This window comes from Sitophilus oryzae, unplaced genomic scaffold (genome assembly GCF_002938485.1).
Source record: "Sitophilus oryzae breed Bouriz unplaced genomic scaffold, Soryzae_2.0 scaffold_1508_pilon_pilon, whole genome shotgun sequence".
Lineage (NCBI taxonomy): Eukaryota > Metazoa > Arthropoda > Insecta > Coleoptera > Curculionidae > Sitophilus > Sitophilus oryzae.
Window position 1 is genome coordinate 3,909,292 of NW_022146179.1, and position 12,564 is coordinate 3,921,855.

The 12,564-nt window shown below is 34.4% G+C and overlaps 1 protein-coding gene across 1 annotated transcript in view; it reads right to left on the minus strand.

The window, feature by feature from the left end:
- Positions 1 to 279: 279 nt before the first annotated feature.
- The window catches only part of LOC115878305 (cholecystokinin receptor-like), a 105,508-nt gene continuing 93,223 nt past the window's right edge, over positions 280 to 12,564 (minus strand). The window contains exon 5 of the mRNA XM_030894762.1: positions 280 to 830. Within this exon, the coding sequence (XP_030750622.1) occupies positions 280 to 830 (551 nt within the window). The remainder of the gene's footprint in view (positions 831 to 12,564) is intronic.

A 12,564-nucleotide genomic window follows, 5' to 3' on the forward strand; every position in this document is an offset into this window, starting at 1 on the left:
ACGCCAGACGTCGCGTCGCTAGGAAATCAGACGACATTGACATTACTTGAATCAATTACATAACGAGGTAAAACCGATAAGATTAAACTTTATCGCTGATTCACCCAGTACATTCCATCATTTTTTATCCTTTTGTTACATAGTTTCAAATAAAAAATATTTTGTAAATTTCTCTTGCGGTTGCGAAAAACTGAGACTTTTTTCAAAAATTGACCAATTAAATTTTGGATAGATATTAAATGAGTCAAATGCGCCGATTTTACTTAATAGTGTCACTTTTTAAGTAAAATCGGCGCAACGGTTGTGCACGAATTTCAAGTCCATCTGTCCGTCGCTGCCTTCGAGCTGAAAATTTCTGTTGTCCGGATTTGATTTGAAGCATCTGAACAATTTTACGAAACTCTTCCTAAATCCGCAATTCATGAAACAGTAAGTGATAGGATTGCAGCAGCTGGACGAGTAGGCCAGAAGTTGAAAAAATCCAATGCCAGTGTAGCCGATATTTTTGTAAACAAATTCTTTATCGAACAATGCTATAGTGTTTATGATGTAGAGCGGTGTCCAGCAGACAAAAAACTCCATTACCACCACGCAGAGCATCCTGATGACCCGCTTTTTGTTGCATAGGCTACGCTCCGCGTTGGTCTTTCTTAGACCGGTGATTATTTTGCGAGACCCGTTGGAGCTGACCAGAGAATTGGCATCGTCGGAGCAGTTTCTTCCAGGTTTCCATTGAGACTGTTGACGGACGGTTGCTCTATTTCGGGAGCTCCAGGTCGTGGTGGAGGTGCCTTGAAGGTGGACATACATGTCCACCGATGAGGAAGGAGCTGAAACAATATCAGAAAAAAAACACATAAAACAAAGTAATTTACAACTCAAAAATGGCTGGACCAATTTTAAAGATATCTAGTTATTACATGTTAGATAAGAAAAAATGTAGATCAGGGCTGCGTACTGTACCCAATGCTGTTTTACATTTATAGCAAATATATTATGAGGATTGTACTGGAGGAGTGGGCAGACGTTGTATCATTGAATGGCTACAAAATGTCAAACCTACGTTTTGCTCATTATACAGTATTGGTAACCGCAAACCAATAACCAACTAGAACTGCAAACAATTCTAACATGATTGGAAACTACCAGGAGATAGTTCGGTCTTCGCATCAATTCAACAAAAAACTAAAGTGATGATTGTAGGTCGCGAAAACAACACTGGCGTACCTGTTTTTTTTTTTAGAAAAATTTTCACTGATAACCCATACTCACGTCCCTGGTGAATATGACAAGACTTTTTAGCTTTAGAATATGTCGTATTTATAGTAACTTTCATTCGAAAAGCTGAAAGTAGTGGGAAGAAAATTATAATCAATGCAAAATATATTATGATTTTAACACCCTGTAGCTACGAAACATAGCAGAATCGGACCTATATTGATATGAAAAATAAATCTCATTTTTTACGTGAGAAATCACCCTACGAGAGATGGCACATGTTTTTTGAAACGCACCCTGCATATTTACATATCAATTTTTGTGCCTAGCAGGCTAAAAAGGAAATAGAAAATAATAATAATATATATATATATATATATATATATATATATATATATATATATATATATATATATATATATATATATATATATATATATATATATATGTATATATATATATATATATATAAGAAACTAACTAAGAAAACTAAGAAACTTAAACTAAATAGCTGAATTAACTAAAACAATACTAAGAACACCGTGAACTAACTAAATGTAAACCAACAAAACCCAACAGAAAATTAAAATCGGAAACAGCTAATAATAATGATGTAATGATGTATGTAATATCCATGTGAAACAACTGAAGTTGAAAATAGTAACTTACTTAACTTTTAAATAATGACTTCTTTTCGTTTCTTTACCAATACTTCCAAGATATATATATATATATATATATATATATATATATATATATATATATATATATATATATATATATATATATATATATATATATATATATATATATATATATATATATATATATATATATATATATATATATATATATATATATATATATATATATATATATATATATATATATATATATATATATATATATATATATATATATATATATATATATATATATATATATATATATATATATATACCGACCTGGTCATTTGATTACTGTGTATAGGATTTTAACGTGTAAGACAGAGAATAATATAAATGACCGGTTGACAGACAGAGAGACAGCATCAAAAGGGGCCGGCGAGAAGCCGGTGCGACCGATACAGTGTTGCCGGTTTTTACGGGTGTGGGCAAGTAAAGCATAAGCATGGTGGGAGAACGCATTGAGAGGGGCGGTGCTTTATGTTAAGGTTCGTATTCACTATCCGAAAGAACAAAGGAATGAAATTCGGTATATTTGGACAGCAAACCGAATGCATGCGGCCGTTCGCCATTCGGTTCGCTCCCTCATCTGTTTCCATTCGGTATATCAAAGACGTTCGCAAACGAATGAGAATTATAGAACCGCGCGAACAAGACTGGACGTTCGCTCGTTGGATAGTAGCATTCGTTCGTTCGGATAGTGAATACGCACCTTTATGTAGATGAAAAGGTGGGGAAAGGAAATAGATCACCTGAGATCCAAACTATTTTTGCATCATTCTTTTCGCCTAGCTGTTTCGGTGTGTACGTTAAGTGTTTCAAAAATGGCTATTTATACGACCGAAGAGAAGGTGCATATCGTTAAATGGTTTTACATTTCCTCAAGTGTGGAAGAGGTCATTGGGCGTTATGTGTTCACCTTTCAAGATCGCCCTGTGCCTTATGCCACAACTGTACGCAACATTGTTCATAAATTTGAGCAAACAGGCTGCATTGCGGCGTGCAGAAATTGTGACAATAAGGAAGGCGCAGAGAAGGTGATTCCCGACAAGGAAATTAATATTTGTGCCGCGGTCGAAACAAGCGAACCTTGTTCAAGCCGAAATATAGCCGAACAAGTTGGTTGCAATGCTCGAACGGTGCGCAGAGTTTTAAAAAAGCATGGATATAAGTCCTACAAAATCAGTACCACGCAAGAAATTTTTCCCGCAAATTGTAACAGACGTCTGGAGTTTTGCGAGGCTGTAAGAGAAAGAGCCGATCGGAATAATTTATTTTTGGAAAATATATTATTCTCAGATGAAAGTTCGTTTCCCTTACATGGCTACCACAATCCTTCGATAGTACGTTATTGGTCTCGAGAAAATAAGCACCTTAGTATGGCACTGCGGACACAATATCCACAAAAACTAAATGTTTGGGCTGGCATGCTGCAAAATCATATCATTGGGCCTTTTTTTATTGATGGTATGTTAACAGCTGCCAAATATTTGGATATGCTACAAAACCAAATTGTACCAGCAGTTCGAAATTTGCCAATCAATTTTGAGGAAGTGTGGTTTCAGCAGGATGGCTGTCCTGCGCATAACGCGCGGAACGTAAATCTGTTCCTTCAAACCACATTTCCCAATCGGCTAATTTCCACACAAGGCACAATTAATTGGCCACCACGTTCTCCTGATTTGTCGCCCAATGACTTCTTTCTGTGGGGATATGTAAAAAACTCCATTTATGGCCATAACCATGAACGACCCATGAATATTGACGAGCTGCGATTAAAAATCGTTCAGTCGTTAGAAAATATCCCCGCTGTTATGTTAGCTAAAGTTAGGTCAGAGTTTTATAACCGTCTTGGCTATTGCGAAGCACAACAGGGAGGTATTTTTGAACCTTTGATTTAATTTTTTATAATTATTTTGCTAATTGTCCTTTTTTAAAGTTGATTTTTAGTCATTTTTTTAATGCTTGTTTTAACTTATGCTGAAACAGCAACAAAAACATGAGCAGTATAGATACAACCGGACGTTTAATTATTTTTATTGTTAAAAGATTAAACGTCTCGAGATGTATGGATAACCTTCAAAATCGTAAATATATTGTAGAATGATGTACACCCAACCCCTTTCAAAATCCGACTGATTTGATTTCTGTCTACCGTTCTAGGACTTCGATACTGTCAGTGTTGCCAGATGAAGTTTTGAAAATTTCCTGAAGCCTTGTTGGCACGGTCAATCAACCAACAAAAATATTCTTTTAAAATATTTATCTGATGATACTTTTTAGAAATGCCAAGTTTGAGAAAACAAATTAAATACACACACTAAATTGTGTCCAAAAATATGCTTTCTAAAAGGTATTTCCTGGATAGAAACCTTAATGTTAGGGAATATTTCCTAGACCTGGCATCTACGGCCATATTCTCTCCCACCACTTGATTTGTCTCACCCCGCCTCTCGAAATGTGGAAGCCATGCATATCTCTTCGCACGTGTCGCCACCAAACCAAACCAAACTCTTGAGTCATAGGCGTACTAATATTTTATTTTCATTTAGATTTAGTATTACAGCCAATTTTAGTTTAAAATTTTGCTTATGAATTCTGTAAAATTTAATTTATTAGAATTTTAATAATAATTTTTTTATGGCAGCTGACAATGTTTAAGATGCGAACAGTGGAACAACGCCTTCACCACGCTGCTTCTTAAGCCCCATACATACTCAATGTAAAAAAAACTCATCGACATGATCAAAAAGTTTTATGATCAAGCGGGTTTTGTATCATAAATAAAAACAGATAAACAATTTTTATGTAAAACGACCTTTAAAATTAACATTATAAACATTATGTAACTTTAAGTGGCATCGTTTTTATGATTCTAATTGTGCTACACTTTAAGGGGTGTGAAATAAATTACTTATTTATAATAATACTGAATTTATGCGGGGTGGTATAACTAGTGTTATAACGGTTGTAGCTATAGTATTACGGGCAACCAACGGTCCAGCTACGTCGAAACACCGGTTCCCATTAGAACACCGAAGTTAAGCGACGTAAGGCGATACTAGTGGATAGACGGGTGACCAGTTCGAAACTCTGTATCGTGCTGTTGTCCAATAAAGGCAAAAGTGTAAAATATTTTGACACACACTGCTCATTCACGCCGGTTCAAGGCCGGATGAGATCGGATATCTCGTGAGTAAGAGTCGATTTAGACACTTGCTCGGTCATTGACCGAGGACCGCTGTTCGGATTCCGCGTAAACAAAGTAGGCCCCGTCCAAATTAGCCCTGGCAGCAAAAAGGAGATGTTAACTTCAAATCTTTTACTTTACTTTATAGTATTACATTATAACATTATCATGTCATAATATTATGAAATAATATTTCCTACTACCAATTTTTTTAATATTGGTACAGCAAACTTATCAGTATAAAGTTTTACTTATCTTTATCCTTTTTATTGCTATTTATAATTCTGAATACGAGGATAAGAAATTTTAGTTTTCAGTACGCCTATGACCGAAAGCGAACGTCTACCTCCCGCTTCATCAGCGGCCATAATTGGATGGAATCAGGGATGAGTAAATATAAAGGACCATAAAATTAATAAATTTTGCTGGTCTGCTGCAACACGTAAGAAATATTTATTGATGGATCAGTATGACAGAGAAGTAATAAAAAGGCCGTTTTTATGAATAACAAAATGGTATTTGAACATCATAATATAATCATATTGAATTGACAATAGATTAATTTATCAGCTATCCGCAGAAAATTGACAATAATAATAAAAACATGACACATGGCAATTAATATAATTCCAAATTAAAAATGGATAAGAGTTTTCATTCATAATAGTAATACAGATATATTTCAAAGAACTTTACTTAAAATTAAGTTTTTTAATTTTGTACTAGTTTATAGCACTTGGTGGTATAACTTGACAAAATAATATCAATCATTAAATAAAGCATAAACGAACCAATAAATAAACAAAAAGGTTAATTTATTTAATAAAACGTACAACGTACGGCTTTGTATGCCGATTGTCGTGTGTATGAAGAATAAAGTCAACGTTTGTTCAGTACAATACGATATACTGAAAGAGAAAAGACTATAAAATACGGGAGAAAAATGAGAAGTTTATTACCTATCCACTTAATCCGGATCGGTCGACAATAGAATTTGTGATATTTACAACATTATGTAATTAATTGATTATCGGTCCTATTATGTAACTGAGGATGTACGTAACTAAGTAATAGAGCATATTTTTTGTTAGTTTATTTAATGAAGCGTACACACGGCTTTGGTTGCTGATTCTCGTGTGTCAACGTGTTCAGTACAATACGATATATTGAGAGAGATGCTGATGCACTATTACGTAGACACGTACATCCTTAGTTGCATAATAAGACAGATAATCTATTAATTCCAAAACGTACTAAAAGCGCAAATTCTGTTGTTGAACAATGTAATCAGTATGATTACAGATTAAATAATTATGGAGGTGTATATGAAACATTAAACGATTCATCATTGTGTTAAGTTATACCAATGTAATTTAACAAAAGATCAATCATTTAATGTCTCACTTCACACTGGCTCACTCCATTATTATTTAATACTGATTAGAATGGTCGACAATAGAATTTGCACCATTTACTACGTAATACAGCATATTTTTTGGTTAGTTTATTTAATGATATAACCGATAATGTACACACGGCTTTGGGTGCCGATTGTCGTGCACAGAGTCTATAGACTCTGTGATTGTATAAATGAACAAAGAGAAAAGAGCAAGAATTTTCCCAAGCGTATGAAGTTGAGCTCCGGATTAAGTGGATAGGTAATAATTTTCTCTCCCCGACTTACAAGATTGCCATAGCGATTCACTTCTAGACATGTAGGTAAATGATAACTAAAATAAACGACCCAAGATTTTCTCTTGCCGACCAGTATATTATCGTAGTCTTAAAGAAATTAGAATAAAATAAACTATGTTAAAAATGTTCATGTATACTACTGAAATGAAGATAATATATTTAAGCTAAATGTAATCTATTACAGTTGTAGTAAAATGAGTAACTAATTGTTGAAAATCCAGATCCAACCCTAGATGCCACATTTTTTTGAAACGTCTACTTATGCGGTTTGAAATTTTGATGCAAAATCTGGCAATACCGCTCAGAAGAAATGTTCCCACCCATACCCACCCAACTTTTTTCTCTTTTTAATACATTTGATTTGCCATTAAGCTGCCTACATCACTGTCTTACACGTTAAAATCCTATACACAGAGTTGACCTGTCCCGATGTGTATAAATAATTCAATTAAAGACAACGTGAACATGTTATATGGAGGTTAGACTAGATTAAACGGGGAGCATAACTCGAAGATATTTTGACATTGGGATATATGTTACGGTTAAAGTCCGATGTCCGGTTAATGTCGACATTAACAGGTTAATGTTTGGGGTTGGTTATGTTTTTGGTTGTATTGTTGTGTGTTATTCTCGACATTAACCTGGTAATGTCGACATTAACCGGACCCAGGACCTTAACCGTAACGGTACTCGTAGTCAGTATCGCCCTCTGATTGAGAAAAATAGATAGACAGATAAGGTCCGTTTAAAAACAGGTATTTTTACTATCTACTACAATTTCGTATTGTTTAGTTCTCAATTTAAACATCTGTGAGTATAAAATAACATTAGAAAGGCATTATTTTATATAATGGAAATGGTAAATGAAAAAAATAACAAAAACGAGTTGATCAATTAAAAAATTGTCGCATTCTTCATCAGCACGAATTAATGTTTTTAATCGAACTTAGAATTGCAATTTTAACAATAGAGTTGTTTGTACGCAGAAGTGAAAATGGATTTCACCTATTACGACTCTTAATAAATATACCGATTATATTATCGAAATAATCGAGTCAGGTAACCAATGTTGTAATGTTGTACTGAGAACTTGTAACGAAATAGTTTAATTAAATTTGGACCTGCTGGGTCGAAAAAATACCGGTTTGTTTTTGAACTGAAAACAGAGATTGACATCTACGCTTTCAACATCAAAAGGTAAAGTTTTAATTTGTTTTATGACACTCCCATGAATATTTTTCATATTAGAAGTGTTTACTGTAAAATTATTACGTTTATAAAATGTAATTTTGCAGTTACTATTAGTAGTTGTGATACTTTAGCAACCGTAAAAATATAATGTTAATCAAAATTAATAATAGCCATCATAGATAACCACTTATCAAAGAATAAATAGAAATTATATTATATATTATAAAAGTCAACCATATTTTCATGTTTTTTTAGTTTTATCTAAAACGGTTTGGAAATTTGGAAAAGTATAAACGGGATTAACTATTTTTTGTCAATAATAACACAATTCGGAGACATGTATATTAATAGCCAAATTTGGATATGACCATATAAGTTTCTTGTCGCTCTATCTAATGTCCAAAAATTCCAAATAGCAGCCATAAGAAAATAAGAACTTCATTGTTATTGTGCTTAGAAGGTTTAGACAATTTCCTCTAACGGCATTTAATTGGTCTAGGTCAAAAACATAAAACTACTAACTTACGTTGCAATAGATTCAATAGTTCCGAAGATATTGGAATACATATACATATAATACGGGGTTTTCGTCACAGGCATTTGTCTAACTTTGTCTCATTTAATCGAATCCATATCTCTCGTAGTTTGCGAGATGCCATTGTTGAGCATCGAAATTGTCATCACTCTGTATGCAGTGCGGCTCATTATTCAATATTGTCGTTGTTCAAGAAGATATGAAACAAAGCTTTATATAAATGTTGCATGCTTCATAAAGGTGTGGCCCAAAAAAGTAATGATAAAGCTGTAAGTTATTTTAACTGAAATCCCCATTTTTCTGTACAGAATTGAATTCATCATAAAATTCTGTATACCGGGTAATGTAGCGGCATTGGAAAGATAGGAAATCCCATGTTAATTTTTAACTGTTCAAATATTGTTGAATTCAAAACTCCCCTGTTGAATTAACAGCCAAGTCGTAAACAGGTTTTTTTAAATGGCTGCGTATGTTGAATACACTTACCAAATTTGAACAATTTTGGATAAGCCATTTTTTACTACTTTAAGAAAAACTGCTTCTATTTTTAAAATAAAACTGAACAGATAAAAATGCAAAACCTGGCAACGGTCAACATACCATGAGTCAGTCAAATGAGTTTAATGTTAAATGCAATTTGTTGCGCTGTATACAATACTATGTTATAGTACATACAGTACGTCTGTCCGTTCTGTAGCTACGGGGTATCCGTGAGAGGGGAAACGATATTCTCTCGATGTTTTTCGTAAAAAATTAGACGACGCGTCCCATCAATAAAAATTCGACAAATTTGAAACTGGCAAATAAAATGAGTGGGCGGAGCGATTTGTGGTGAGGTACTCGTCAAGTCGACGTATAAAATATATTGTTGTTTATTTAAATGTTTTTTGTCCGCATTCCTTTCATAGACACAGATCCAGCAGACGTACTGTACGGCTAGAGTGCTCGAAAGGCATTTAATATACTTTAAAACTTGTTCGAATAGAGATAAACCTAAGGGTTTGAGGAAATTCAATTTGACATTGATAAAATCATAGGCTGACAACTTACAGCGCTTTCAGATGGAGCGGACCGTCCGCGATGGAGCGTCAGCAACTTCGAGCAAGTACCATGAGTTTATATGAACAATTTCACATGGGTGGCGTGTGCTCCGTTCGACGAAGTTCGTCCGACTGCTATCTTGAAAAAACACGAAGAACAGTCCATAGCGGACGGTCCGCTCCATCTGAAAGCGCTGTTATGGTACGTATATAATGGCGGGCTGCGCCAAGAAAGCGCGGCTCACGCGCAGCGATTCGGCCGGTGAAGACCCCGCGCGCATTCCGCTCGCATTTATCAGTGACTATGTGTGTTTTCTTTGAATAAATTCCCTTTTTTGTGTTTTTCTTTGGTTATTGTTTATTAATGAAGTGTTTAAAGAGTCGCACTACTCATCACTAAAATTGCGTAGTTCTTCGAGGACGATAAAGACATGATTAACGACTAAACGAATGTTCGCGGGATTTCTATGGATTGCGGGATGTTCGTTAAAATATATTTTATAATATATTTCGATATTTTTGTCTTGCAAATCCAAAAAAATTTGAATTTTTTGCTATATGTCTCATAGACTTGTCTCCTTTTATTTAAATCCATAATCAGCTTATCCAACGCAACTTTTAACGTGTCTCTTTAAATCTTTCTGCGCCGTATACTGAGAATTCACCTGTAGACTTATCTGAAAATTTTGGGATAATGCATCTCTTGTTTATGTAATTGTAATCTATTATTACACTAGTACTTAATTTTGTAGCTTTTTCGTCGTATTCCTGTAACATTTGATCTGATTGATGTCGTTTGTTGCTCACAAAGTCTTTTAAAGAAACAATTAACTTGTTGCCTTCACAAATGTCTAAACCAGGGCTCTGTATTTTTTTATTAACTAAATGAAATCTCTCCAAAACTTCTTCCCAAAAGATAATCAAAATTGCAGTCTCGAGTTTCGTCATTTTATTGAATAAATTTCGTGCCTCTTTCCGGAAATCAACTTTCTCAACCTCATTTTCGCTGAAACTTTTGAAAATGTTCATAATGTCATCATAATTATTTTTTAAGGCTTTGACAGCATCATAGTGGCAAGGCCATCTTGTCTGGTTTAAACTTTTAACCTGAATTTTAATTTTATTTCACGATTCAACAGTTTCCACCTATGGGTCTACTGTTTTTCAATAAAATGACGTAACCTCGGGGCCCTGGGCTGCAGCCCAAACAGCCCGTAGGTAGATCCGGCCCTGCCAACCAAAACAAAACGTTCACTTCTGTTGACTCTATAGCTTGTATACTTATAAAAACCACCTTAAAATCTGCTAAAATATCTACTTTCATCCGTAAAAACAGCTTTCACGATTTTGCCTCGATTTCGTTTTCACCCGGTATACCAACTATAAGCCAGTAACGAATCAATTCAGCTTAGTTACATTCAGTTAACTTTATTGAGACACACGGAAGAACACAATGAATTTCTTGTTAGGTTTGGACGGTCAGCTGTATGCGTCCATAAATTTCCCAGAGTATAGTCGCAACACATTGGACTTCGCCAAGCGGAACCGATCCTGTAAGAGCGTCCTACCCCAGTCGATCCCCCAACTCGATTATTCACCCTTAAAAGCGATTTCTTGTTATTCTCCCATGTTAAGAGCCAACATTTTCGTTAAGGAAATAACAATAAAATAAATTAGGCCCTCTAGACACAACTCGCAGTCATTTCCGAAACAGAAATAATGTAGTAAACGTCAGTTACCAGCTATGACTAGTATAAAATATAATACTTTTTACATATTACATATTATTGAAAGAAATCATCCGTCAACTGGACTGGATCAACAAAGGATTAAAAATAAATGGAGAATATGTTAAGCATCTAAAATTCGCTGATGGCATTGTCCTAATTACCAATAGTCCTGAAGCACAAATTAATGAACTAAACACAGCCAGCAATAAAGTGAGTCTCAAAATTTCTCAAAAACGAAAGTAATGTACAGGGTGGTCGAAATTGGTCTGTTTTAACAGGGAAAACCTATTTCCTGACTAGATAGAGCAAAACCGACGTAGATGTCATGGGCTCAATTTCTGAAACACGTTTAATGGCATAAACCACCTGTTGATATTTGCGCTGCCAACTGAGATACGGGGTCTTTTTGATTTTTTTTACCATTTTGAAAATTGCCCATAACTTTTTAAGACGTTCTTAAGGAACTTCTTTAAGCACAATCCAGTGGCGTAGTCAGTTTTTTTCTATACTTGCTCTTTTTGTCAGAAATAATAAAAAATATAATTAGTTAAATGAAAACCATAGTTGGCTATGAACTTAAAAAAATGCTGATGTTAACCCTTTGCAACAATATAAAGTTATGGGTATTTATTTCTAACAATGATATAAATATTAGGGTTTTTATCTTTGTATCGAAGCGGGCCTTAATTTTGTAGTTGCCTAAATATTTTTTATCATAATGTAATATTCTATATCATTATTTATCTGCAAAATTAAAAACTTTTAAGAATATAAATCAACATTCTATATTAGTTTTACCAATTACAATTAAAACGTCATTAAATGAAGAATTTAGAGAGAATCGGATTGGAACAAGGAACCCCATATCTTGGCCAGCTAGCGATTTAACCACCAGCTATGTGATTTAACTTCTTTCGAATTTTTTATGGGGAAAATTAAAAGACCTTATATGTAAGAGAAGAACTATTGGGACGAGAGAAGAATCGCACAAGGCTACTAGGCAAGCTTTTGGACTTATTACACCAGCTCGCCTAATAAATCGCTGTAACTCTGTGTGCAAAAGATATTTATTATGTATTCAATAAGGAGGTGCTAAAATGGCACTCTATCTAAAGAAGAAAATATTCTTATTGACCAATGTGTACTGCCAGTCATGACCTATGCATGCAAAACCCGAACAGTTAAAACGGGCATCATAAGGAAACTGCAGGTCGCAATGCAACGAAATATGCTGGGAATAGCCAAGAGAGACCGTAAAAGAATAGAGTGTATACGACAC